Below are 25489 nucleotides of genomic sequence, written 5' to 3'. Positions count from 1 at the left end.
TCATCATACGAATAACTGAAAGTTGCGGGAAGCGGCGGCGGAGGAGGGAAGAAAAAAACGCTTGCGAAGAAATTCTTATCCCCCGTCAATCAGGCCGGGTTTACCGGCTGTTACTAGGCGAGGTGGTTGCTCCAAAGGTGTGCGCTCGCCGTTCGGCTCAGCCATTGGCCACCGAAGCGGCGAGCCTCCGGTGACCGGAATGACCTTGGCATTCCAACTCTTCGATCTTCGAAGGCGCCACCGTGCGGCGCAGCGCTCGTTTTTTGCAGCATTCAGCATCGCTTCGCGGCCAGCCGGCCGCCCTCAAGGCGTTCTCCCGCCTTTTATTCTCGCCTCTGATTGCGAGCAACCGGCATCACGCAAATGCTTGGGAGACGAAACACGCTTCAGGATCTAGTCGAAGACCGAAACCTTCCACGCCGCTCAGGGATCCGGATCCACTCGCCGATCTTTCCAAAAACCGCGTTTCGACTCCTCGAAGTCGATGGAGTCCCTTTTAGTCGAGGGATGTGTACCTTCGCTGAAGATGATTCGAAATCCTGTCGTTGATTGGTTTTGAGATGTTCTAACCTCTTCCAAATATGGAACGATGACCGGGAAGAGGTTAAGCACTGGGTCATGTGATCAATTTGACAGTAATTATGAGAGGTTAGGTCTAACTATTTGTCTCAAGACCTTCAAATTTTTTTGAAAATGATCTTGCCAATGCCGGAAGATGCACTCTGGTCATATGCGGCTGGATAAATATCGTACTGACTTTTAATTTATTTACTTAACTGCGAGACGAGATGTTTGAGGTTATGTTTTGCAGATCTTGCCATTATTAATACATACGATAATTTATCGGTTACATAGGTGACCGGAAAGCATCTCCAAATATCTGAACGATTCTAACACGAACGTTTTCAAATCCAATCAATGTTTCGGAAAATATGGGATCGAATCTTGTGAATACTCTGAAACTGGTCGAGAGTATAATTTTACGGGTAGTTCTCGTAAACATAGAGATAAACTTGATTGTCCTTACATGGTATCGTTCATAAGAAGAGAATTACGTAACTGTGGAATATTTGGTCAACTCAAGAATATAGCGCTCAATTTGACCATATTATGTAAGCCATTTCATTTTTTTCAGTCCTAAAGTGCGGGTACTAGCTAGCAGCAGAGTATCACGCTTATTTCCAAAGATCACGGTAATCAAACCTAACGAAGCTGCACGATACATAATTCTGTTTGTTGTAAATGAATTGGTGCGAGGAGAAAAATTAATCTTGTACCTCAGTTTATCAAAAATCAGAAAAACTGCAACGAAGGTAATTTCAATCGGTGCAGAAATTCGAGAATAATATAACCCAGATCCAAAGTTGCTCTGACTCTGTATTTATTAGAGACTTTTGGCTCATATTAGGTTTAAGGATATATTGAAAAAATTTGGTGTCAGTTATGGAAATTTTGCTGAAAAATTCTCTCAAACTTTGATAAAAATCGTTTTTTTATCGTTCATTAAGTAATTTACATTTCTTTCCAAGTTTCAGAAGTTGGAAGATCATTACGATTATAACATCTCGTAATGGTTTTTTTTTTACTACCTGGAACTTCATTGGAAATCATAAAATTCGTCTAATTATTCTGACTCATATATATATACGCCAAGTTTAATATTGGTCAAGGATTATTTAAACATACGATTCAATTGAATTTGAACACATAATGGTTTGTTATTTTACTTGTAGGTACAAATATTATGTGTACAAATAAACGCTGCGGGAATACAAAGAAGTTAAAGTGTTCACATGCACGTCCCGTTATCTAACTTACAACTCACGTATAATTTTTCATTATATGTTTCCGTAATGCGCATTGCACGGTTCATTCTTCTTCTTGTTTCATCTTTTTTCCCATACTCAGTGTTTATTAATATCATTTCTTAATCAGGGTTATTTCACCAGTTTTAACCGATATCATCTAAAATTCTCTCGACTATAGCAGTGAGGATAAAAACGGTTGGGCAAAATGTCATTGTGAAATTCACAATTTGTGCTGTCAATTTATAAGTTTGGAAAATAAAAGGGTTAATAATAAACGTGTCAATAACTGGTTCACTTACCTTATGAGAATTTCTTTTCACCTCGAAGACGAAATATATCATAGGTTGAGAGTCAGGGATACAAATGAATTTCTCGAGTCGAGTTCTCAGCTCCCGAAGTCCTTTCGAAGATGAACTCACAGCTGTAAATTATTCTTGCCGTTGTTGTGTTGGGCGTGAAATAGCGCTCGGCAGCTGGTAAGCACTGGAAATGATCTTAGAGCTAGAATAAAATCGCAAGTGTATTAACGGCGGCCATATTGACGTTGCATCAACGTTTAAGTTAGCTACTTAAACCCTAATTCAGAGACATGCGTTTTTATGGCTGCGGTAGCTGCACGGGTCAAGACTTATTTCAGCTCCAGGGCGGGCTAATGAATTGGCATGTAGCAAATTACATTTTGTGCACCACTGCATTTGCGCAGGATGCGAAAAACACGCTATTCTCATTCTGGCGAATTTATCTGTAGTCAGCAATTCACTCGTATAACGTGGTTATTACGATCATACGATTATGTTCGGCTCTTAACAAAATAAAATACGCTAAAATATCCGTATAAGAGCTCAAGTCGTGGTAAATTCTACGCCAATGGTACGTAGGCTGTGTGGTGAACTTGGTGGCCGGATATAAATGGGGTTTTTTCTTTTCATCCTCGACTCCACGTGCCAAAAAGAAACTCTCTCAGCTCACGTACGCAAGTAAATGTATTCGACGTACAGGCATCGATGTACGCTGTAAGTATGTCATGTGTATGTATACATAAAACACGTATGTAACAGCGATAAAAGGCCCACAACTGGGTTGGCTTATCTGGAAGTCAGGCTTTTCCACTTAAATTATACGTTATTAGAAACTTATCTAACCGCAGGTGGTTTACGCAACGTCGAATGGCCTTTCCTGATTCGTTGATTCCGAGGTCGAGCCTCCAAGAATGACTTGCACGATACTTCATTGTAACCTGTGTTGTATATAAATATGCAATGCCTACGTACGGCGTATTGGCCAGGGTGATTGGAATTCGCTTCGAGCAATGTTAGATCACAAGACCCGACAAAAAGAAATGATCGATTCGTTTTACAGTGAATCGATTCCTCCACCCGGTGCAAACGACCGCCTATTCCGATTTCACGGCATCGAATATCTTTTGCGCAATAACTTCACGGAATCATATTGATTTCACGTCAAAATAAAGCTAAAATATGCTGGAACATTTCATAATATTGTAATCAATTTGCAACCATTTCTTTGTTCTTGAAATCAGTATGAGGAAAAAACGAGAATCGCACTGAGAAAATTTTCAATTGTACAAAATCAGTAGACAGTATTTAAAAAGTATATGAAATCATTTGAAACCGCGTACCGTATGCTCCAAATATGCGTATGCGAATGAAGTCTTGCAGGAAGTTTGGAATCGATCGGTTTAATTTAGTCTATTGCTCAGTTTCTCCTGGTTTTTCCAGAACGAGCTTCAAGAACAAGTTGCATTCGAAAATGCACCAAGCACATCGTACCTGCACTCCGGCAAGGGTATGTCATGAGCAACGGGTAGGATTTCGCTTGATCGTACGCAGAAGCATGAAGAGTCAAGTTTCATCCGTTCAGATAGCTGATTAAACGAACCGCGGCTCATTGCCCCGGTAAAAGAGAAGCTCTAGAATCTTCTGAGCGACGATTATTACACCCTGCACTGTATATGGGCGGTGCATATATTATGGTGATTATTGACAATATAGAAATGCTCTCTGGTTGCCCTCGTATTGTTTAGTGATTACAACCGTCTGTTTCTTCGCCTTGTAATTGACGGCAGAATTGTATTACCTAGGGAGAGAGTATCAATGCGAAACGGGGTTAGACTGCTGTCGGATTAACAAGACGATAGAACGTTCCAGAGATTCTCCAGCTGGACACGGTAAACAGTTAAAGACTATAGTGAGCGCGAGCGCTTGAAAAGTGGAACGTGCGAGAAGGATGAAAGCTTCTGGAAGGTTCGCTGTGTATATTCTTTGCGCGAAGATAAACGAATGGAAATGACAAAGCGATTGCTGATATTTGCCGATGGGTGTATCGCATTGTATGTCCGTATAGAAAGATGTCTAAGTTCTTTCGAATTACAAAAAAAGAAACCATTTTACATACGACTGTCTGGACAAATATTTGGTAATCAGTCCAAGACTCTTTTTCAGAGACACAATTTTATATCTCTTATGGTGCCAGATTTCTTCAAAACCACAAAAATGCAGCGTCACACTTTTTCCTGTAATAAATAAACGAGTAACTAATGAAGATTCTAATGTTCGTATAGGGAATGTTTCGGTACTCACTCGCAGCGGGTCTTGGAAAATCACCCGACCGAAATCGCGACGCCTTGGATATGCATATGTATGTGCATGAATGTACATATCGTGTACCATAAAATATTCCATTCGTTGCAGGCTCTTCACTGTCGGTAAAGCGGCAAAAAGAGGCTAGTGAGAGCGATGCCTCACCGGTGAATTGCTACTGCGCGCAATTTTGTTTTAGGTACCACAAGATTTTTACCCAAGTAAAATGAAAGTACGTTTCGCTGGCGTATCTGAAATTACTCGGAAGGGAAAGGTATGTATTCGGTTGAATCTGCGGCACAGATATAATTCTGTTGGTGAAAAAACTTTGCACGTGCCAATGAAAATGCTAGTTAAATATCAAGATGGCCGCCATTGACACGCTTGTGATTTGCTTTCGGCTCTGGGATGATTTACAGTGCCCAGAATTGACCGGTCGCTATTTTACCCGAAACAAAACGACGGCAAGAATAGTCGAGTAGCAATTCCGACATCGAGAGGAGCCAGATAACTGTGAATATAGCTCGAAAAGTTATCTCGCCGCATGGCGCGTCAGCAAGAAGTGCAGCACGTCTGCAGGTTCACTCCCGAGATACAATTTTATATTTAGATACATACCCGGTGTCCGGTTATTCCGGAATGCATCGTCTCGTCGCGATGAAAAAAAAAGTGATCAAATGCGAACGATGTTGCTAAGTTCAGGTGTAACTTCATGAGCAATCGGACAGGCGATTATCATCGCAATCACGAAGTCACGCCGAAGTTGGAGCGTAGTAAGTTCTCGAGGAAAACACCCGTTCGATTCGCTGGTGCCTCGAATTCCGAGTAACCGTAGTCAGACAGAAATACCGCCATGCGGGAACGGCGACAATGACGCGAAGAAAACGAGCCAAAAAAAAAAGAAGAAAAGGAGGGAAAAAAGGAGGGAAAAATAAATAAGCAAGAAAAAGGAAGGCACGAGAATAACCATCCCGAGGTTAATTCCAGACGGCACAGCTGTCCGGGGGAGCGGTCGCCTTTCTAACGTCTGATTGGTCCGCTTCGGACGAGCCTCCGTGACGCGAGACTCCCCACCATGACCACGTTTAAGTATAACCTTCGTGACTGCAATCATGTAGCCCGTTACCTAGAATGCCGAGGAAGCGGGTTTGCGTGTGTTGTACTTTGACAACGCGAATGTTGGCGCAACGAAACGCAACGCAACGTAACGTAACGCAGCTGCGTTGCAGGAGGCGTCGCAACGCCTCGACGAGTCTGTCACGACGCCGGGATTCGATGTTACATCAGGCTCGACTCATCGGCCGCAATTGGGGCCGATTAACCTTTATATGAGAATAAAAAGAGCGTATAAACACGCGTACACACGTGTTGCATTTTTCATTCGATAGGTATATCACTTCACGGATGTCGCGTCGTTATTTTCTACGTCAGAATATTGTTGATGCAGATAAATTGCCAAGGATGTAACGCGATGATCGTCATATTTTGACTGATGAGTTCGCGACACTGCAATCGTCTTCTGTACCTACGCAGTTATCGCAAATAATTACGCCTTCGGTACATCCGACAATTATTCACGTACGATTCAACTTCGAAATATCTTAAAGAATTGATCAGGCATTACAGGTTCATACGTTTGCAGCGATTCTTTATGGTTTTGCACCATGAGATAGTGTGGAATACGTTTGAAAATTATACAATTATATTAATTCTTTTCTGTATAATATTTAATTACGTAGTGTATAAGTGCTGCCTTTAGGAAGAGTTTTCCTCTTTGTGAATATTTATGCGATAACTATCTGTTTTTCAGTTCATTCAACGGAGAACCTTTTTTTGGGTACATCGATACCGTAATCAAGTATTTATGGTAATTTTCAGAGTTATTAAGTAACAAACTAAATCGAATAAAACAGCAGACGTCGTACGAGAATAGTTTGATTTACTCCATGAAAAGTTCTTCACAATAGTTACGGTTGCTAATGAGTCTGGCAATGTGAAGATTTAATATTATGCTTGAATATACGATAAGAACAAATGATATGTTGCACACATAGAAAAAAGTGGAGGTTTTTTCAGTCTGCAAATTTAATTCATCGATATAAACGAAAACAAGAAGTGCCGTCGAAATGTTTGAACCCTAAATTAAAAAAAAAGAAAAAAAATATTGAACATATTAGCACATTTTGTGACATGCGCTGTTCTTGGGTTATATTTGCAATTTTCATGCAACAGTAAATTGAACATTATTCTTTGTTTCTGATTGGGTTATAACAGTTTGAATTACTTCCAGCGATATTAGGAAATATATCAAGTATTTTACCGTTTGGAATAACCTAGATCAAAATACGTTGGAAATGAAGTAAAATGACTAATGGGATATTTCATTCTTTAGAAATTGATTCCACGCTTTTTTCTCTTTAAATTTATCACGTATAAGCGTTAACTTCAGGTAGAAATGATAATTATTGAAAAAAACGTTGAACATAATTAAAAAACTGTACATCTAACTAATTGTAAGTTTTGTCAACATCGAGGGTTCACACTTGCAATTACAGTATTCTTATTTGTACAACCGTTTAACGAAGGAGATTTTTTTCTGAAAAACAGATACGGAAGATTTAAAATGAATGATAACGAACAGAGAAAGAGAACCTATAGATAATGATAATCCTAAATGGAAAAAAAAATATTGTAGATTTTTTGCACTCTTTTGGAAGTCAATCTACAGCAATTGTGGCGAGATTTATAATTCCGATAATAAGAGTTACAAAACCAATAGTAAGAGTTACAATATTCTTAAGTAGATCTACCATAATTGAGGTAGATTTGACTCCAAAAAAGTGTTGTCGATATATATTCAGAAGAATAAATGTAAAATCTACATTACATTTTTCCCATGTAGTGTATTTACCATAATAGTACATTGTGTAACAAGGAAATAAAGTCAGCGATTCAAATTTGCGGAAAGTATGAGGTTAACAAATCTGGGAGCAAAGTGCTGCTTTTTTCCCGCAGCTACGGGGAATAAAAAAATAAAAGTAAAACAAGTGAACATTCCGGTTGAGTCGGGAATAAAATCTCTTATTCGTAGGCTGTATAACTCATTTTATTATAATCAATGATTTGCTACGAATTAAAACGATTTTTATTCCCATATATACCTCCGTCCTAGATGAAAATCATCTCGTATAACAATCAAGAAATTATCTCAACGCATTATAACATAAACTTGGTAATTTATACATCCGTCATAGAGCCATCCCAGAGTTCGAGTCGAGGAAGTTGACGCAAAATGAAAAAAAAAAAAAAAGAAACTAATTAGGAATGTAAAAAAGAAGGACAAAAATACAACGAAAATGGTTGTACGAAAAATAAAAACGAAACGAATACACGGAAGAAAGAAGCTTGACGTTATTGCGCGCGCATAATTGTTTAGGCAAATAAACGACACTTGTTGGTTCGGCTATTTTCCCATACGCTGAATTGACCACTCCTGTTGACACAGGGGACAACGGTTATTCTGCTTGACCCAGAGTGACATGCAGCAGTAATGAAAAGAGTGATTGCACTCCCCCCAGACGACGACGCAGTCCTGTTTTCCATAAAAATCTTTCTTGCTCTCAGCCTGGCATCGCAGACAAGCATCTGAAACAAATCGAGAGTAAAATCCGATTAACAAACGAGACACTTGCATTGAAGAAAACGGTATCACAAAGTCTTTCGCGCAATGGCTGCTAATGGCATATAACCACAGCGTGCCATCACAAAATACGATTACAAAAAAAAAAAAAACCGCTACTGAGATTTGACGAGCTAATTTTCTTACATTAAAAACTATCACAGACTCTTTTCACATTCGTTGAGTATCCGGCCAATTATTTTTCCTAACCGAGTGCGGAAAATTCGATTTTCCGTACCCAAATGAGTGCGCAAAATACCTCATCCCCGCACTAGGGCGGAACTATATAATATACAATGTACTATTTTGCGCACTCAGTTGGGACAAATAATATGTATTTTATTTTATTCCGTATTTTGCCAACTAGTTGCATAATCTACTATTTCGCGAGTCTCTTTCGCAGGGAACCAATATATGCGTGTAAGAAATTTCGAAGTGTTCGATGAAGATGCGAGATCTAATCGTACGGTTCAAATAATAATTAAGAGGGATCGTGAGGTGACAACGCGTTGATCTTACCCGATGCAAATTGCCTCGCTGGACTGCGCCGGAAAGTTCCAGTCGAGAATTCCAAGACGCGTTTCTTCTTCTCCCTTATCCCGACAATAATTTAACCGTCGATCGAGCTCGGCTGACGATCCGAGTTAGCGCGTGCCAAGTGGGAGTATAAATTCATTTGCGTTTATGATTGATAAAACTTCCACTGTATCGGCTGATTGTCAGACGTAGAAGAGCTGGTTCCATGGGTTTTCCCCCACTGTCTCTCTCTCTCTGTCTCTCCTCTCTCGTACGCAATTTTTTCCAATTTATTTAACAACCGCGACGTCGACGACGCCGACCTCGACAGCCTGACCCGTCCCAGGGGGCCGCAGCTTCCCCAATGGACGGGGGTCAATCCTGAAGTCACTTTTCGAACCGCGCCGGTCGGTCCGCTTCTTCGCATGGTATCAATTAAAACGATCGCCGCAAATTAAGCGCCCATATAATTGTCGCTCCGCGTGTACAATAAATCCTAGCGTGGGTTTAATCGCACGCGCGATATTTCAACGGGGTAATATTCCTATATCGAGTGGGTACTTACATCTAAATCACACTTGTCGTATCTGTACGCAGATCTATCTATTTATCTATTTATCTATGTAAAAGCGCTTTTCACTGGTCATTTCATCGGGGAAAATAAGAAAGTGGTGAAAAAAAAAAATGTCCAAATTGTTGGAATGAAATGCCAACTTGAAAGAAAATATGAAAATTCATTGATTATAAATTCAGCGATTTTAGCAGAAGAATTAATTTGCTCAATCAAAATTCAATAATCAACAATCAACACTTCTGTGCTTATTTCATTACGAAAAAATAGCACATTGTGGATTAATAAAATACAGGGTATACTCGCAAGCTACAAAAATTTTCCCAACAATGCAGAAAAATGAAACAAAGCACTGATATTGTTATAAACCGGAGCCTAAATATCGACTCTTTATTTTAAATCGCTTGAAATTGGTTAAAAATCTCATAGATTCGGTCGATTTCATTCCACTGCGGTTTATTTTGTCGAGAGGACGATTCTATGCGATCCAAGCGCGACCATTTTTTTTTTATCACATTAGTACCGGTAGATATTAAGTTTTTCAATATTGCACTGATATTGATTTAAAAAAATAGCAATATTACATTCGTTACTTACCGGGAAAATAACTGTTTCAGTGCACTTGTGAGAAATAATTTTCCGACAAAATAAGCCATCGTGGAGTGAAGTCAAATGAATTATCTAAAAGATTTTCAACTATTTTCAAATGATTTCGAATGAAAAATCAACATATTCAAGTTTTCTTTCACAATTTGAGTATTTGTTTGACTTTAAGTTATCGGAAAATCATTGCAGCTTGCGATTATATAAATTTAACGACTTCCTTAACCGAACATCCTGACTTGTCCGATAATTCGAAAGTCCGTTGAATGTTATTCATGTAGTTTCCGAAATTCACAGTTCAAGTTCTGAGACTAATTTTGTGTAATTAGGATACAATCCAAAGGTACAGAGTCAAGATACGTTATAAATTAAACAAACTATTATACCTATCACCATCTAGGGAAATTCGAATATGATTCGATAAAGAAAAATCTATGCAAGGTACTCACGATAAACAAACTCTGGAAAATTCGAAATTCCAGGTTTCATTTGTGCGTTTACATATATGAAATAATAATTATTCAATGACGCATAACCATCGATTACTGCAGTGGCGAAGCGTAAAGTCAGAGAGAAATCTAGCGCCTACTCACACAATGAAATTTACTGCAGGGAAACCATTTTTTGGCGATGTGCTGCACGACCTCGATAATTTTTGTCGTTTTGCTACGTGCCGATGTACGGAAAAAAATTGTTGTTGAATAGGTATACCTAACAGTAAAAGATTTTACGTTCTTGCGCAGTTGCGTTATGCTTATACCGTTAAAATAATTTAACCTCGTTAGGCCCTTATCTGTAACTGAAACCTAAAACTTTCAGTTTATCATAAAAACAACTAGGTAGAATGTTTATGATACTTTTTTGTTTTCAATATTCAAGAACTCTGAAGTCGATACTTTTAATTTTCGATTCCATTTTTCAATTTAATAATATAAAAGTTCGATACCGTAAATTGCGTTTTTCAGTTCTTATTCTACAACCGATAATTAGCATGAAAAAAAAAAAAAAAACCGGTATAACAATTATTTCGCGATACTTTTCATCACCACGAAAAGGAAAGAGTGGCTGCCAAGTTCTATCAGTTTCAAATTTTTCACTCGGCTGTTCTCAAGATCATCGCGGGAATTTCTCGGGCAGACCAACAGACATTTTGTAAAAACAAGTTTTCCTATTCTACAGGCTCAAAAACGTAAAGATTCGTTGAAATTCGAAAAAGTGATCTTCGACCGAATTAAACCAATCTTTTTTTGTTTTTTTCTTATATCACCAAAGGTGTTGAAAAGTAAAGAGAAAAATGTATGAAATGGGATATAGAGACGATGGTAATTAAAAAATACGAAAATGGCGTTTTTTTCGATTCTCTTCACGAGTCCAGAAATAATTTCGATATTAATTAGGTATGTCTTATTTGAGCGAATTCACCGGGGCCAAAAACAATTGTTTAACCAAGAAAGCACTGAGAAAAATTGCCTGCTCACGTGTAATGTAAAAGACCTTTGCAATCTTTCTTTCATACTTATCAACAATTTCTTTCAGCTTGTAAAATCTCACCGCAAATATGTACAGTAAGATTCTCGTTAACCGAATACTCATATTTATTCTACGATTAACCGAAATCTCAAAAGTATATTCATACCGTGAGTTTAAGCAGACTCACATAAATTCTATGAATAATTAATTACACGAATTCACGAGTTGCGATTACAACGATTTTTACTTGCTCACCAATCACCGGAAATCGGTAATTCGGTGCACATAATCTGTAAAAAAAAAAATACGCCACATTTTCCAGGGCATCGGTACGTGATATGTCGATAATTGCTTATCTACTTGAATTATTAGAGGTGCTAATTAAATCGATGTTAAAGATTCTATGATGTTACTTATAATGATGGCAAGCGAATTAATCGTTAGACGTAAATCGCACGACCGAAATTCTTATCTCTGCATAGACAAGACACATGCGTAATGTATGTAAAACAGTGTATACATACATCGAGAGCAGTATGTTTAGAGTTGTGTTAAAAACAGTGAGGCAGATCAGTAACCGACTTTTGATCCGCGATAACGTCTTAATTCGCCAATTTTTTTTTTTTTTTTCTTTATCACCCATCGTCAACGACGTTGACAAGTCTGCGTTGTTAATCTTTAATTGCTTATTTAACACCCGAATAATAATCGCGGACCACCAAATTTCGCGCCTTTTCTACATAATTCGAGGTCAAGCATCATTGTCGAAAAAACTAAGAATCGACGTAATTCATACTTCTTATATATGAAACTTCTACCACGGTCATTAGGCGAGGGTCAGGCGACCCCTTCTGTCGTAAGAATTATGATTTTTTACCGCATTTATGTGGAAAAAAAAAAAAACGAGATGTTAACTCAGTTGATTCTATTTGTATCTCATTATTTGTTCTCCGGTTATTTTTTTATTATTAATGTCTCTGCTTCGGCAAATAGTTTCAACAACAAACCAATTCATTTTATTGATCACGACACGTTTATGAAGTAGGTATTCTTCAATGATTGATTATAATTCTCACCTGGTAAGCACTCGAGATTAACGATTCAAAATAATATATCATTGTGTTAATTCAATCAAGGCAAGATTGAAATTTGCCATCCCAACGGATATATTCTATAATAAATCGTATTTCTAATACAGAAAATATGTCGTAAAGAATAAATGTGTATTCATTTTTATGATGTTTCAACTTTAGTAACTTTGACAAAGATTTGTAACCAATTCATTTGATTTTTTAAATAATGTATATCAATATTTTCCACTCAAAACAGTCGATTCTAATTTCAATATTAGTGTATTCGTTCAAATTTAACTTCCAAAAGCGACAATAAAATTAGTTAAAAAAACAGTCATTAATTTTGAAATGCTCTGTATTATTGGAGATTAAATAATAATCTCTGACCATCGAAAGTATCACCAACGATAAAACAAATCGATCCGATTATTCTTTTATATTCAATTGTTGTTTTACATTTCACGATTAGTATATTATACATTACTGAATGTTTTTCTTTCCAGAATGGAAGAAACATAAAGCAAAATTTTACTTACGTAAAGAAAAAATTGTTCAACCGTCAAGAGATGAGCGATTAAAATAATAATAATAATAATAATAATAATAATAATAATAATAATAATAATAATAATTTCACGCACTTTAAAATCATTTCACCTTTTGATAACATATCAGTCGGACACCAGAGAACATTTCTATTGATGTTACTATTACTAATTCAAAATTCCAGTCAAGAGAGAAGTTTGAAATAAGGCTGCGGAAATTGTTATACGATAGAAAAGAAACAAGTTATAATCACGACCAAAAAAAAAAAAAAATAAATAAAAAAAAAGAATGATAAGCTAATAAACAAAAGTAGGAAATGCAATAAGATTCGGATCGGAGAGCACGCCCAAATTTAATCATTTCCGTTATGTCACATATGTTTATTTACATATAAGATGGCTTAATTTCTTCCACGGGTCATCATCAGCGTGTAGTTGATCGCGTTATCAACGACCTGCGGTGGTCTAAAAAAGAAAAACGAAGAAATGGAAAGAAAAAACGCCGCAGTATAAAATTCATCGTGATAAGAATTCATCGGACAGTTTGGGGTGTGAAAAGTACAAGTAAAAGTACAAAGTAAAAGAGAAAACGAAGGATTTGGCGTCGATTATTCTACCCTTTGATTTATAAATTTTCTGCATTTTCTGTCAACAAGATGCACTCGCGTTTCACGTGTCGATCACACATCACAAGAGCCCGCGTCTATTTTTATCAGCCTCTATCCTCTCTTTCTCAACGTAAGAGAAACGAATGAGAAATAAGAAATGAGCGTTAGATAGCGTATCGACACGTGAACTCTGCGTGTCTGTGAAATACGTATGTACGTAAATAATATCTACGTAAATACACGTGGTTTAGTATCTTCCGAGGGGCGAGCTGATACGACGAGATCCGACTGCATGCCGGAGACTTTGAGGGGCGATCTATCGCTCAGCTTCGTCATTGACTCGAATTTAATCTCGAAAGAGGCGTTGAAATATGAGGGAAGAAACGCCTGGAAACGAGAGAAAGCGAGCAGAAAATGGACCAGTGCAACAGTCGAGAGGTTAAATTAATATCTCTTGCTTTTTCATTCTGCTGCAATAAACGTAAAACGTACGTATAACCACTTTATAAAATCATGTCATTCTATTAATTCTCAGCTTGAGATTTATTTTTTGCTAAAAAACGCTGCTTTTAAATTGGAATTACATATATTACATATTATAACTTGTAACAATTGCAAAATAAATTTGCCAAGGTTGAAAATTATTTGAATGACATGATTTTATAGTGGTTGAAATGCTTTACAAAAGAAACCCAGAGTATTTTGTGATAAGTCTCAAGTCTTGTATTTTCGCTATTAATCTCGAAAAAATTGTTTTTTTACGTGATTTCAACTTCCAACTTGAATAACTTTTGAAAGAGTTGAGTTATCAAAAAATTATAAAAAGACCATTTTTGTAGAACGTTGAAAATCCCTACAAAAATATGCGTCTAACATTTGTTTACATTGCCTCGTTACTGAAAAACAAAATTCAGAATCAAAGTCAAACTATTTTCGCATGTTAATTAAATGGGAAATGAAAATTTCCTCTCTAGTATTCGTAAAAATTGTAACGTCGTATTCTAAATGTAAATTTAATACTGTATGATGTGAAGCTGTAATTCTTAAAGTCTTTGCCGATTTCTATTTTTCATTGGAAAATTGTACTAAGTCAGTACCTTTATGCTAACCCCAAAAAATTTTTTGTAATAGTTGCAATAAACAAGTGTCCTGAGGATGATTAACATCCAGGCTCGAAAAGTTGACTAAATATTCGATGTTTTAAAATTGAGAAGACTTTCAGATCCAAGTCTCGTTCTACATAAGAGATATAATATCATGTGCAATGATAATCGTAACGCGAAAAGATTGTTGTACAGATTAATTTAACGGTCATAATGCAGAACTGACAAGAGAGCACTGATCTATAACAATAACGATTTATGTTACCCTGAAGAATATGAAATAAAAGATTTATCACGCAGTGGCGATAAAACGATAAATTGCGTTAATTAATCCGTAATAAAGAAAACTTCATTACCCGTTTATTGTTCATGGCAATAAACGAATATTTTACTGTAGCTTCAGCAAGTCTGGACTTTCATAGGTAAGTGGATTCGAAATCGTTTACAATTAGATTTAATTTATCGTATCGCGCACGAGTTGATTCAGTCAATACGTACAATAATTCCGTAAGCAAAACGGTAGAGAAAAAAAAAAAAAACCCGTAAGGATAAAAATTTGTCATTCGCACGAGTTCTTCAACTTCTGCAAGACTGCATCGTAACGTCAAGAAAGTTGAGCCAGAGTTTGAAAAATCCATGAGTCAATGACCTGTTTCAAATCTGTAATTCACAAGTTCGCTTTTCCTTGCAAAAGAGGGGGGAACCAAAAAAATGAAAAAAAAAAACTCGCGAACTTTGTCCCCGTGATTTTGTTTTCCAATAATTATATTTCTCATCAGCGACGCTTTAGTCGAACAGCGCATGTAAGTATGAGTTACAAAACTCAAGACAAAATGCATAACTATATAATGACAAGGGTGCATCGAAATTCGAGACATGCGTCAGCCTCGTTCCGGTTAAATTTATTATATGCGCATAAAGTGTACGCTGGCAAATTTACTTTTATCCTCGACCACATGCAACTCCTAAATACCACGTAATACGCCGTGAAAAATTTTCCGTTCATTGACGAGGACGCCATATATTCGTGCGTTATATTATTTTCGTCGTTATTCATGTTGCTTGTTGTTGTTTTTTTTTTTTTTTTTTTAGTTCCATTTCTCTCTCTCTCTCTCTCTCTCTCTCTCTCTCGCCGAAGCGCATGCAACACGTTTGACGCTTCGACTCGTCGTTTTTCAATTTTAAATTCCGCATCTTTACGTCGTAGGTTGTTTTTCTGAAGTTTTCTTTTTTTTTTTTTTTTTGTTGAAACTGCGCGTCTAGAGCTTCTCCTCCACGCGAATCACACAACGATGATACGTGTAAGACATTGCGAATGCATTTTATTGGGTTATTATTGAGGAACCGCGCGGCGCAATCGCGTGTGAGCGTAATTGTACGATAAGTAAATGATCGAGACGATAATTTGTAATAAGTTTGATGATATGGTGAAGAAGAGAAGAAGCAACAAATTTTTCAAACTACAACTAACTTAATTTTTGCATCAGTATCAAATCAGGCTTCGATTTTTTTTTCCATGGAAATAGAGGCGGCGTTTGAAGTTGCGAATCTGACATGTTCCGAAAGCGCCTATTTCCGAATTATTTGGCGGCGAAACTTGATGTAAAGAAATCAAACTTTTACCAAACAACAAAGTTGTTGTAAGAACTTCCTTGAGTTTTCCCAGTTTTCCAGGTTTTCCCTGGGCGTCGCTGAACCTGACGAATAAACAAGACACCTGGAGTCTCGTCGGTGATTTGCAAATTTGAGGATACATCCAAAATTGATATCGCGCATTGAACCACGGAAGTAGTGAAAGGAAGAGTATACTTCCACAGACACAGAGAACAATTTTTATCATGCAACAATCATCACTTCGATCGTCACAATCGTAATTAACCTCTTGCCTCACAGATGAGGAAAAAATGAGTAAAACGTCGGGAAGTGAATAAACCGCAGTACAGAGAGATGAAAGCATGAGCGATCGAGACTTGAGTAGCTTCCGCGTGCCGGTTCTTAAGACCCTTGAAAGTTGCGAAAGGAAGGCCGACACGGATTATTAGGTTGCAGTCGTGACGGCATGCACGGGATTCACGCGGCGTCGTATTTCGCGAAGGAAACGTGACTGCAACCACGTTCAATCACCTTTCCCGTTGGGTAAGAGGAAAAAAAAGAGAGAGAGAGAGAGAGAGAAACGGAAAAAGAGAGAGAAAGAGAGAGTGAGTGGTTTTGCGTGAAGGCACGGTCACAAGAATTCGCAACGACGGCAAACGAATGTCTTTTTTTTTTCGGTACGCCTGCATCACGCGCTTCTCTCTTGCACAATATTAATTATCGAAAGTGTGATGCCGGTGATCGAAATACGACGATGTAGATATCTCACGGCGTTCGTTCCGAAGTTCCGAACGTCGACCGATTCCCCAAATCGATCGAAACGATCGCCCTGTTTTACCGACGCATCGGTATCGGCCGGTAATAAGATTCCCGAAATTATCGACCGGCCTTGATCGACCCTCAAAACGATCGATCTTTCATCCGTACCGTAATTGCTCACGATTCGACGGCGTGTCAACGGATATCGTTTTCCGGCGAACGTTTTCCGTCATCCTGTAACAGGTTTTTACCGCAAGATTTTCGGCCGTCGAAAATGCGGATGCAGGAGACGCGGCCTTGTCGTCGCGTGGAGTGTGATCAGGAAAGGCGCTGCCGCTTGATCGCAAAGTTGATTATTCATCCAGCATGCGGGGAGTTCTTATAAAACAAAAATAAAAAAAAAAAAAAAAAAAAAAAAAAACAGATGTCAACCTCGCGAGACGCGAATTTGCGGACGCTAATGTTCGCTAGAGATACACTTTGTCTTGAATGAAATCGACAGACTGTCAACAGCTTTATCGGTGAAATTTTCTTCGATGACACAATAAACTTTCACTTAAATTCTAACGTTTCTTATTCGAGTTTTTAATTATTATAAACAGTGTTGAATTTCGAAACCTAAATACCGATTAAAGAATAACACGAAGTTATGCGTGAAAAACTTTTATTGTTAAAAAAAGAAATAATTCAACAAAGGATGAAAATTCTTAAAAAAAAAGAAATGAATCGTCGAGAAAAAAATCATCATCAAGTTTTCTCGTCGCCTTCACAACAATAAACATCGCGTTTTTATCACCACGTCATATCATTTCACAAGTATATGTACAACAATGTACACATGGTGTGGTGTATACATAATCTAAACATTTGAACATTCGGAGTCGGTTATCCGTTTATTATTGACCTTCGTCGAGGATGGATGGATGATGATCGTGAAATCGCACTGATAACCACGTGTTAATTAATCTTATGTTTATTAAGAGTTTTAGTTAGCCGCGTGATACGGAATGGGTACATCAGTAGGTGCATATTGTACAAAAGTAACACCGGTGGTTAATCGATTATACATACGGGTACGAAACTATAGCTGAATGAAAGTAAGAAGCCGAAAACAAACGAGTAATCTCGAATTTCTCAATTTCCGTGATAATCGTTTTCTTTTCGTCTAAATACGACAGTTTTATATCATACAGCCATTATTATTTTATCGAAGATTTCATTTTCCTCTCCAGACTCAAAAGATTCACTTATTTGTAGAAAAAAAAAAAAAAACAAGCACCGAGTGTAACGAGATGTTCAATATCGTTTGAGAAACGAAGGAGAGGCAAACAATGAGAAGGGAGAAAAATTTATAATCAGCACCATTTTGATTTCTTTCTTCTCGGAAAAAAAAAATCATAAATTCTCAACGTAAATCTATCGCGAACATTGAATCTATGGAATAGCCCAGATCCACCGTCTGAATAAATTATATACGTATATATGTATAATTACGACAGAAGAAGTAGGAAAAAAAAAAATGTCAACAACGCTGTCTGCTTGTAACATTTCACGTCAGAGTAAAACATAAATAAATGATACAGATAAGTAAAAGTGTAGAGGCATGTAATTGTACAGAGAAACGATAATAACAACGTCGAATAACTAATCAATACTCGACAGCACATGTTCTAGCAGTATTTTATACCGTGCCGTAGAAACGGGAATCGTCATATAACGCAGATACCTAATCGTGTGAAAATAGTTGAAGCGTGGGTGGCAAAAGAAATGGAAAAAAAAAAAAAAAATGGCATCTCCAGACGGGGAGAAGAACAAACCCATCGTCGGTTATGGCGAAACGCATTCGCGAAGCGTTTCGGTTTCCTCGATCCGACTGCCTGTTGCAGTCTCGAATTCAAGGTCGAAACTTGCATCTGTCTTGCAAGAATGATTATCATGCAAAAAAAAGGGTAAAAAACAATCCCCCTAAAATGGGATTTGAAAAAGAGAATACCGAGAGAAGAATCTATGCGATGCTGTTTTGGTTTATCTCGTTCGTTCCTCGTATGACGTCATTGAAATAGACTTAGTTGCGATTGATCATTTTTGAACCAGTCATGGTGACCATTGCTTGGTCCAGTTGTGGCGAGAAATGGTACAGAGTTTCTTTGATCCATGTGAAAACCAAATTGTACCAAGTATGGAAAACATTTCCGTCGAAAATTTGTTCAAAGTCGGATTTTAGTGACGAATCAAGTGACTGGAGAGGTTGAGTCAAATAATTATAAGTACACAAGTTTATAAAGTTGCAGTTTACGCCTGTTCAAAAACTGAAACAAACGACCAGTCTTATCCAAAATGTCACAAAGATGTCAGGAATTTCGTCAGATTGATACGTCCAACGGGGTTTCAGAATTTATATATATATATATATATATATATATATATATATATATATATATATATATATATATATACATACATAAATAATGCTGACCCAGACTCGAGCTTGATTAAATTCTTGGAGGATGTTGGACGAAGGCTTTGACACATGGAAGAAAAATATGTCAGAGATGTTTTAACGTAGATCGATGATCCGCAGTCGTCTGCAATCTGCGCTGCAGGCTTAATCGCTCTATTTTCGAACATCACACACATGTTGGGAGGAAATATACTTGATCAGCGATATACGGTCTCGATAACTGATCGTACAGAGTCAGGAAACAATACACTCAAATCCACAGCTGCATGGTCTGAAGACATGCGATTGCTTGGTGTCGTCAGCTTTTACCGAACGAAGGTGCTTAACGCCTTTGGTTATAGAGTTAGAGAGATTTCGGATGATTCAGAGAGATTTCACATTGTGCAATAAAATTTCAAACCGTTGGATCAAAAGACAGTCAAACCTTTGACCGACTGTTTTAGACCATGTTTCAAGGCCCCTTAGCCTCTTTGAAAAAAAAAACCGAACCAGTCGTGATGACCGAATCGTTGCCTTGGCATTGAAGGTAATCTGTAATTGAAAAATGCGGGAATGATTTGGGCCATCAATTATTTTCGTCAGATAATTCGATTCGTCAGTAATTTATTTTTGAACCTCTTATCTTACGATGGCATTGAGATATTGGCAATAGTATTATGCGGTCAATAACACTACGATTACTCTTCCTCACCCTGCAAAATTTTCTACATCCAAATCCCGACTGCCGATTCGTCATTTCACCGAGAATAATCGCATAAGCGTAAAACTACGAATCGATGGAGTCTCAATAACGTTGCTAAATCACTCCGATGAACAGTACCTTCAGCCGCTAATCGCCAGAGTTCCGAATCGTTCGATCATACGAATCCAGCTGTGACGAGTGATGCGTACAAAGTGAAGAGGTACTTTCATAGAATTAGCGGCTCATTGCCATCGAACAGATAAAAAAGAAACACGAGCACCGAACCACGTCGTAGATTTTCAAGTGTACAGACCAAGGCAGAATTTGACCGGTTATATCGCCACAAATGGAAGTCAGATTTATGAAGCTCAAGCTAACAGCCAGAGTTGCCAGCCAAACGTGTTAAACTTTTTAGAAACAGAAAAATCCAGTTGAGTTTCATCCTAATAATTCCATAAAAGCATTTGGGGGCTGAAGTTAGTAAAGTTAACGTAACGAAACGTAAGTAAAACAAAATATCAGACGATCCTAAAGATGCGAGTTAAGGATTTCTCCTGAACGTGCATCGTTACAGTAACGTTGCTAACTTCATTTTCGTAAAGCATTGGAAGTTGATTTTCACACTTCGCTACCTTATTCGAAACAGCGTTAAAAACGTTTGGCTGCTGGCCTCAGTCTCGTGTCCAATTTGCTTTCAGGAAGTCTCACCGACTGTTCGTTTGATTTGAAATTACTTGAAAGGTGATCAAACTTACAGTGGACGAACCGTAACCTGTAACATGACGTAGAGTTTCATTGCTCGGTGTATCTCCGTGTTTTAATTAGTTTGAACCACGTAACGGCGGAATGACATCAAACCGTGTGTAAAACAAGATTGCACTTGTACACGAGAAAAACAAGCATCACCCGCGTGATAAAGGGTCCAATAATCCGTATTTTTCGGCACGCTTATCTCGTCAACAAAATGCGAGCTACCGCGATGAGTTCTTGAGAATCTACGGAGAAGATGACGCGATTGTTGCGATCCGCGTATGAAAATCCTCGAGATATTCCTAACGTTAGCCAGGGCTTACGAATCGGCGACGATGAAACGCGAAGATTCCATCGTACACACTACAGATAAACCATCTTTACGACACCCTCGAAACATTGACTAAACGTCATCGGTCATCGCGGCCATCTAACGTGTATACTTCCAATAACACATTTGCTTCGAGATAATGATGCCAAAATTTTTGTTCAATTTTAGTTCAATCTTTTATATAATGTAACATGTATAACGACGCCTCGGTTTTCGCTGAACGCTGACACACCTGATTATACATTTCTCTTTTAAATTATTATACCTGTTTCAAAGTAGTTCGACGATGTTACGCAATGGCGCGTGCGCGTTGGATTTGTGAAATACTCTTGAGGTGTATCGCATTAGACTTTTTGTACATACATGTGAACTAATAAAGAGCTTAAATTTACGATAGCAACGATAAAGCGATCATGCGCTTAGCACGGGATTGTTTCGCCCGTAATTATTTTACACATCGCTGTGTCTTTGTGTACGTTATGAACCTGTTACGATTTACATCGTGAAACTATGAATACAGAATGTTGATAATGTACACGGATATATTTTATCGCCTTCGCGCGTTGATTAAGGATAATAAAGGATAATTCACGCACGTGAAGTGTTTATTCTTGCTCCAATTTGGGAACAATATTTACATCAATCACAACAGATTACGAGCCGAATGAAAATTCACAATTTCATCGCATGCCGAGGATAGAGTCTGTTTAATACAATGAATAAAACACTGACTTTACTGATTTTATTGACAACAGTCGCAGTTAGAATTCGACGTTGTTGTCTAATACATATATCTTCAAATATCAAAGTCCACTTATCTGAAATGAAAAAAAAGGGCTCAAAAACCCGATTCTACATACCAATGCTTTCGTTGTATTTTTTTGTTTTTTTTTATACGTGTCCTTATCAATTCCCGAGTTTTTAAACGAATCGGTGATTTGAATTGATTTAAATTTTTGAATGACAAAAAAAAGGGTTAAAATTTGTTTCTCCACCTCCACAGGACGATTCTTCGATTGCAAGTGAAGGGGAGGTAAGGAAGAGGATGTAGAAAAGAACGCACGTTGAGTAACATCTATCGAGAAGAAACGACACGAGTTGTTGTTTCGTCAATTAAATATCCGGCGTAAAGAGAGATCGATGACAGATTGTCGGATGGATATGTGTTACACATTGTCGTATGTAACACAGATTGGTCACATGCTGTACCAAAGTAATGATTCGGTATCGCCGAAACTGTACGAGAATTGCGTTATCCGGGATGGCACAGAATGACGCATGCCGGACATTCGTCACATTTTCTCAACTTGTATTCGAACGACTGTGATTGATAATTGTCGGTGATATTCAATTAGTGGTTAAATTTGTCGAGAATTTTCGTGAATTTGTTTTCTGCAACTATTATAAACGTACCTAAGTTAGTTGATTCTGTAATACGAAATGAGACGGAATTGAAAAAAAAATCAACCAGACGAAAATTAGATGCATAAAAAATATTTAATTTAACTTAGAAAGGTTACAGTTAATTGTTATCTGTCGGCAAAACAAGTTTGTCGCAATTTGTGCGTAATGACCGTTTTCTATTAGTACAATAACTTACGTGTCACAGATACATTGCAGGTACTAGATTTACATAATTTTAGTGTCAAGGCACGTAAATGTGTACATACAAAGTGTTAAATATAATTTACTATTTTCTGCTTGACGAGCAGACATAGTCTGTACGGTATATACGTATAAGACACACACGTGTATTGTCCGTAATTGAGGGCATAAATTGATCAGTTCAATGTTAGATCACGAATTATGACGGTTGAATAAATTACTATGCTATGTGTGCCCAAACGTCTGGGCCAATACAAAATTTCGGTTGATATTAGGCTAGAAACTCTTCAAACTCACGCAACAAGTCTGCGTATGTGCGAAACTTGTTCAAACGACGGTTAACGCTCGGCTGAATTTACAACTAGCTCTTTATACGTATATTACATACTGTAATAATATTTCCAAAATTCTATTCACGACAGATCACGCGATTCGAAGATCCGATTGTTCAACAAATTACCATTATGCAGCTAGCAAGTACAACCAACCTCGATCAGTGTGTTTATTTTTTTGTTAGGGCGAATTTTTCAAATGTAATATCAAAATCTGCGTAGAATAATTTTTGTAGTTTCTTTTTTTTTTTCAAGTTTTCTTTTTGTTGGTAAGATGATAACAACAACAACAGCAACAATAATAATAATTCAAGAATTCGTCACATTTTCGACGATTCGAATATTCAAATTTGGCATATTGAAGAAAATCTAAATTCCCGCGTATTCTAGGCTGATATGTTAATGCATGGACTCGAGGCAAATGACAACGAGCACAATTATAATTTCGTAAATGAAACATCCGGCATGTGTAAAGACGCGTAAAAGTAATTGAAAAAAAAAAGAAACGAAGCAAAGAATCTCTAATCGCCAGTACAAGGCTCGAAAAAAATATATAATCAGGAGCAGTTAATGAATATTTCACATTTCTCAATATTTTTCAACGAAAAAAAATTAATAATTAATGTCTACTTCGTGTTTAAATTTGCAAAATTTACTCAGCTACTCCGTCAAAAAAAAAAAAAAACGGATACGTCGGTCGGATTTAAAACTGCGTCGTAGTCCGAAGTGCAGTAAAGTTCATTAATGGGTTGCCAGGGGCTTGCTATTTTTTATTTATTTTTTTTTTAAATGAAAACTGAATCGAGTTTTCTTTATACGGACACTTTATGCGTCTGCGATCAATGTATCGATTGTTTCAGTGATTGGCACATAAAATTTGATTGGAAAAGAAACACGTTCCAGTATTGATTTCAAAAAAATAGTCAGCCACTGGGAACCTTTACTGCAAATCCCGATTGATCCTTAATAATGGTAGAAACTAAGACTTGTTTCTTTCTCGAGAACGCGTAGGTCGTGACAAAAAGTTCAGACCGTCCAACCTATAGGTGTGTATAATTATAATGTGCTCAGAGTCGGAGGATATATCAGATTTCGAAAATAGTCTAACAACAGACATCCGCGTTACAAATTTCATACGTACAGCAGGATATCCTTCTGACCGCGGTGCAGAATAACGTAAAATCTTTCCACTCTCTACGTCGAGGATTAATTGCACGCGCATCACGGATGTGCTCGAGTACAGGCGTGTGTTTGCGTACGCGAAAACTCGCGCGAATTCATGCGAAGTATCGTATTGCGTGACATATAACTAACTGTATAATGGGACTTGAGGATAAACGAGCCGTTGCTTCTCATCGTCTCGACTAGTCGCGTCGCGTCGCAAGGTAGCAAAAATGCCCTTCGATCCTCGTCAAGGTTACGCGAAAACCAAAATTGCACCGTAACTAACGAAACTTTGTTACTGTCTTAGGTTTAAATCGATTATGTACCTTTTTTCATTCGACTAAAGGGAGTCGATGATCGCTGTCCTTTTCTTCTGACGTAATGACCTACATCGCTGACCTCTTAGGTAATTTGACAGACATCAAAATGACCCTGCAGATTGGCTGTTTTAAACGTGAGATTGAATTTCGGGCTAAAATTGCAATCAAAACGCATATCGTTATGTCGTCATTTTGTGGGTTTTTACGTTTTTGGGGAAACTCAATATTCGAGGTTTATGTTATCTTTTTTTTTTAAATCTAATGTTTCAATTCTTTTTTCTTCTGACAAAGCTACGCCGCGTTTTTTACAATTGTACTAAGAAACGGAAGAAAAATTCATTCGTTTGTCTTGAGCGCGGATCAATAATTGGAATGACCATGCGACAGAAGTCGGGTCACAACTTCGAATTTCCAAAGAGGCTGAAGACCGATTCATGAAATCTTTAGAAGGACAATAATTCTATTCTTTCTCATTGCGATCACTGTTTCTATATTTTCTTGCAGCTGTTGGGAAAATTCAATGCTCGTGCAACAATAAATTGACGCTAAAACCTCGTTTAACTAAAAAAGTAGAGTAAACCTCACAAACTGATTTTGCGTTGGAATAACCAAAAAAATATCGAAAACAGCGCAAAATGGTTAGGCGTACCTCGTTTTTCGTAATTCCAACGATATTCAGTTTTTTTTTTTTAACGATACCCGTTTTACTGAATTTTTCTAGCTAATGTAACAAATGAAATTATTCTCAGTGATGGATTTCGTCTACGCGCCGTTTGAAAATCGAGAGGTTCGAAGTGCACGTCGGCGTGTACCCAGAACTCCCCGGCGTGTTTCGAATCGGTGAGAAATTTGCACGGCGCACGTCGTCGAACCGTCCCCACCACCGGAGAAAGGGGGCGGCGCTTTATCCGCGAGC

The 25489-nt window shown here is 37.7% G+C and overlaps 1 protein-coding gene across 1 annotated transcript in view; it reads right to left on the bottom strand.

The window, feature by feature from the left end:
* Positions 1 to 6117: 6117 nt before the first annotated feature.
* The window catches only part of LOC124176782 (RING-box protein 2), a 50171-nt gene continuing 30799 nt past the window's right edge, over positions 6118 to 25489 (bottom strand). The window contains exon 2 of the mRNA XM_046558461.1: positions 6118 to 8053. Within this exon, the coding sequence (XP_046414417.1) occupies positions 7872 to 8053 (182 nt within the window). The 3' untranslated portion in view covers positions 6118 to 7871. The remainder of the gene's footprint in view (positions 8054 to 25489) is intronic.

The sequence above is a fragment of the Neodiprion fabricii genome, chromosome 2 (assembly GCF_021155785.1).
Source record: "Neodiprion fabricii isolate iyNeoFabr1 chromosome 2, iyNeoFabr1.1, whole genome shotgun sequence".
NCBI lineage: Eukaryota > Metazoa > Arthropoda > Insecta > Hymenoptera > Diprionidae > Neodiprion > Neodiprion fabricii.
Note: the sequence above shows the minus strand (reverse complement) of the source record. Positions and strands in the feature narration are given on the sequence as shown.